Source organism: Gekko japonicus, unplaced genomic scaffold, assembly GCF_001447785.1.
Source record: "Gekko japonicus isolate JY-2015 unplaced genomic scaffold, Gekko_japonicus_V1.1 scaffold9125, whole genome shotgun sequence".
Lineage (NCBI taxonomy): Eukaryota > Metazoa > Chordata > Lepidosauria > Squamata > Gekkonidae > Gekko > Gekko japonicus.
This window is the reverse complement of record NW_015196117.1, coordinates 1-4,828: the sequence shown is the minus strand read 5'-3', so window position 1 is coordinate 4,828 and position 4,828 is coordinate 1. Positions and strand designations below refer to the sequence as shown.

General features: G+C 42.6%; 1 protein-coding gene across 1 annotated transcript; it reads left to right on the top strand.

Moving 5' to 3' along the window:
• Nucleotides 1-1,137: 1,137 nt before the first annotated feature.
• On the top strand, nt 1,138-2,429 carry LOC107125026 (vacuolar protein sorting-associated protein 37A-like; the record flags this gene model as incomplete). The annotated part of the gene is made up of 4 exons (XM_015428503.1): nt 1,138-1,205; nt 1,992-2,119; nt 2,217-2,275; nt 2,361-2,429. Coding segments are annotated over exons 1-4 (300 nt in total), but the record flags the coding sequence as incomplete, so codon positions are not given.
• Between the last annotated feature and the right edge of the window lie 2,399 nt (nt 2,430-4,828).

Sequence of the window (4,828 nt, the reverse complement as noted above, 5' to 3'; positions counted from 1 at the left end):
AGGAGATGGAAATGGAAAGTCCAGCAGAACTCACACAAGAATAGCAACAGGAACTGGGAAAGGATGATTCTGAATTAGGTGCCACAGGTACTAACTAAATTTTATGGATTACAAATGCTTAACATGGAATATCAATGGAGCAAACCCCCCACAGAAGGGGGGGGGAATTCACTATTCGAAAAAGTTAAAATAGGATATTATTTTTCTTTAAGAGACTCACATCAGAAAAAAAGGTATCAAATATTTGGTTTATAGAGTTTTGGGTGAAGAATTTATTTCAGCAGACATTAAAAAGAGAAACTGAGTTATTTTGTATATTAAAGCTCATCTAAAACCGGAATTGGTACTGAGTGATGATCATGGTGTAGAAAGAAGTCAACTTTCATGGGGTCAAAACTTTGGTGGTGAGTCTCTGTGCCCCCAAGTGGAGATAAAATGGTGTTTTATAAAAGACTCAAGGATAGTTTAATAGATTTACCATATGAAAGCTGGTGTTTGATAAGGGATTGGAATTGAGTGATTTCCCACAAATAGACAGGACCTCTGAGAAAATATTAAAATGCTTCAAGGTAAACGATCAAAAATTTCTTTGCTTTGATGAACAGTTTGGGTTTGGTTGATTTATGGAGACAGAAAAATGCCAGTTCAAGAGGATATACATATTTTTCAGGAAGATAGATCTTTTTCAAGAATAGATTAATAAGATCTCTAAAGTACCTTTTCTTTGTAAACCTAAACATAGACTATGTAGTAATCATACTTGTACTTATCGCATAGAAAATCAGAAGCCTCCTTTTATTTTATTTAGGTTTTTCCTCTTTTTTGTTCTGTTAGTTCTCCGTTATTAAATAAAGAATGCATTTCCCCCCCAGAAACAGCACTCTCGAAAACTTAATACCCTGAAACTTTTGTTGGTCTCTAAGGGGCTGCTGGACTCAAATCTAACTGTTCCGCTGCAGACCAGTTTGATTTTCATGTGCCAGTTGCTGTAACTTCGAGTTAAGTCTCCACCAAGTAGATTATGTTTCAGTTACCACTTTACATTTGTGACCACACAAGGGCTGGTCTTTGTATGGTTAGTAGTCAATATCTCTCTGAAAACCATCTCTCCTTTCTGTATCTTACCATTTTCAGGGGAGCCAAAATGGGTACAGTTACAAGATGCCTGATGTTCCTGATGCTTTTCCAGAACTATCGGAACTTAGGTAAAACCATAAAGAGCAGTACAATTGTACAGTTGACAGGCATCACTTTTTACTATAAATTCATTCTTAACATTGTTAGGGATGTACCCAAGAGGATTTCTTTTAGAGAAAATAGAAGCTGTTCCCTTCAGGAAAGTTCAAACTGTTTGTGTCTGTTTCCAGAATATTGATATATGAAAAAAGACCCAACGCAGTAACTTGTAACTAGGTCACATGGCCAGATTCTCCCACATAATTTGGAGGGTATTTGTATGATAGTTGGGCGTACATGTTTCTGCATGTTGAAAAGGATGTGATTTGCATGTACTTTGATTTCAGTTTACATAGATGCTCCTTAATAACATAAACAGTTACACCAAGTCACTTTCCCTGGAAAGGGTTCTCTAATCCGGAGGATAAAGAATAGGATCCCACTTGAATAGTATGGTGAATAAGCGTAATACCATCCATTGCATTTGGGTACTTATGTGCTTTTGTATGTATTCCCTCATTGCTGTTTCTGTGGTTTACATTCCTATCATTGTTGTGGAATCATTTTCGCCCAAGTGTAGTATGCCTTCTTGGCATTCACCAAAAATATGGCAGTATTTCATTTCCAGGATTCTGAAAAGACATTATATTAGAAAATCTGTACAGGGGTTCTTGAGCAAGATATGAGCCTAAGATCAAAAGCTTACTGTGTCAATAATATCACAGCCAGAAAACAAGTAAAACAAAGCATTGTTAAAGCAAAAGCAAGCAGATGAATTGTTGCAAAATACTGTTTTTATTTCTTCTGAAATCCAGCCTTTCACAGCTGACAGAAATGAATGAGCAAGAAGACGTGCTGCTGGAACACTTTGCTAATCTGCCTCAGTTGAAGCAAGTCATCGATGATAAGGATGATTTAGTGAAAAGTATTGAAGAGCTAGCAAGTAAGACGTCAAAATGTTTGTAAATCAAAAGAACATTATGGGAAGCAAATGGCTCCCTTCTAGGATTGAATGGTGATTTTTTTTTTTTTTTTGGCAGAAAAAAATCTACTGTTGGAACCTAATTTGGAGGAAAAAAGGCAAGCAGTGCTAGATAAAGTAAGTGGCTGAAGAAAAACAGTTTATATTGAGCTTGTGGAAAACAGTGATTTGCTTTTTCAAACAGAATGTTTGTTCCTCCTAGTATGAACAACTTACCCAGTTGAAGACCATGTTTGAAAAGAAGATGCAGCGGCAGCATGAACTTAGTGAGGTAAATTTTGATGCTGTCTGCCTAATGAATGGAAGCACCCATTCATTAACTGGGGGATTTCACCACCAGAAAAAGCGGTGTTGGCTATTATATTGCCTGGCCTATACATCTAGCACAGTGAAGTAGTAGCATGCTAAGCTGGTTAAATGGACTGTACTGCTTCAGAATGCAGGTGCTTGGCGACTAGCACAGACGGCATGCTTCCTGCTGTTCTGGTTTTCCACTATAGCAGGGTTTTGGTTTATTTACTTAGGGAACTATTCGAAAGTATCATCCCATCCATCCTGGAGTGCTCTTGTCTCATTCTGTCACATTTGTAGATCATCGCTGTTTCTAAAAATGAGTTGAAAAGCAAATTGACTCTTGAGAACTAAATAGGCTTGCCAAGTCCCCCCGGGGGGCGGGGAAACCCCCGCCCCAGAGGTCCGTTCCCTGCTGCCGGCGAATCGGACCCCGGGGGAACCCCACCCCGATGTGCATGTCACCCGGAAGTGACGCAACCATGCCGGGTATGCTGGGGGTGGGGCCACGGTCATCCGAGGGAAAACTCTATGGTTTTCCCTCGGATGGTCGTGGCCCCGCCCCCAGCGTGCCCGGCGTGATCGCGTCACTTCCGAGTGACAAGGATGCGGCACGTGCTTTGCGCACACACGCGCACTCCAGCCGGGAGTCCCCCGCTGTGACGAAGAACGCACTTGGCAACCCTAGAACTAAATGGAATATTCATGTTCAGTAATAGTATGCTTACGGTTACCAGAAGTTATTGCAAACAGGTGTTATGATTATACCTGGCTGTGAGCATCTCATAGGCACTGGGGTGGCCAGTGGTTCGTGCAGAATCTGGGACTTAACATTTTCTTTCCAAACAGTACTGATTACACATCAGTGCATGACATTTATTCTGGGGAACTGACTACAGCCTCATTAAGCATTGCTGCTTCACAGTGCATTAGCAAGTCTTCACCTGGGGCAAGCACTGTGGTCCTCTGGTGAAGCAGACTTTCCAGTAGCACACAAATACCTTTTTACCCAGTTTTCTGCAACTTGCAGAGAACAGAAGGGAAGGACTCTTATGTCAAACAGCTTTGGAGTAAGCAGAAGTATCTTCCTGCTCCAGAACTCATTGTGGCAGAGAGATCTGTCTCTTTTTCTCTTTCACATTGGGTGGGGAGGTGGGACAAAACCATTTCTGCCATATAAGGCTTTTAGAGCAGGAGTGTGAGAGATTTGCACAGTTTCTCAAGGAAATGAGACCCACCCTTTCCTCTCAGTCACATTCTCTAGTACACAGGAGGACTTGAGGGAAGTGATGATTCAACAAATGATTGAAATGTGGAATTAACTGCATGAGTGTGTAGTAGTGACTCACTGGCATAGAGGGTTTTAAAAGGGGACTGGCCAGATTCGTGGAGGACAGGTCCTTCAGTGGTGACCAGCCATGGTAACTAAAGCAGAAAAACCTCTGAATGCCTTTGCTGAGAGGCAGCACTGTGGGAAGGTCTTGGCCTCTGTGCCCCGTTGTTGGCCTTTCCCTATTAACTGGTTGGCCACTGTCTGAGATAGGTTACTGGTCTGGATGGGCCACTGGTCTGATCCAGCAAGGCTTTTCTTATATTCTTACAGGAATCAGTGGCAACTGCAAATTATGCCATACCAAAAGCTCCTGTGTATAAGCCCCGTTGAAATGAGTAAAAATACAAAATGTCACGCTCTTTTTTCTTAGTTGTATTTAGGACTATTTTGGGGCAGGAAAGCACAGGAATGGAATTCCGGCTGGCTTCAGAGTGGGCCACGCCCACTACAGCCAAAACCTTTGCATGCGTGGCTACAGAGGGAAGGCCTTGAGAGCGACACACACACCCACGACTCTGAGGCGGGCAGGCCAGGGGGGTCCCTGGAAGGATGTGGGAGGCATTTAAATGCCTCCCCATGCCTTCCCTGGCCTGTTGTCTTGTGGAGGGCCCGGCTTCCCCGGGGCAAGCCAAGAGAAGGCAGTTTAAACTGCCTTCCCTTCAAGGGGGGGGGCTTGCCCTGGCAAGTCAAGGGAAGGCATGGGGGTGTGGCCTAATATGCTAATGTGCTGCACTGTCAGGGTGTGGCCTAATATGCTAATGAGTCTGCTATTGGGTGTGGCCTAATATGCTAATGAGCTCCTGCTGGGGTTTTTCTGCAAAAAAAGCACTTGTTGTATTATGTGTAGCTTTTCCGCCAGCATGGTTCTGAGTGTTGCAAGCAAATTGCTAGGCCTTTGCGCTGCTTTGATCTTACTATCATACTTTTTGTCAGCCTTATATCTTTGCAGAAGCTTTTGGAGTTATATTTGGGGAGTATGTTATGTAATTTACAGAATGTTCCTTTTTAGCACTATGCTTGAAAACTGAATTTCCAGATGCCTTTCA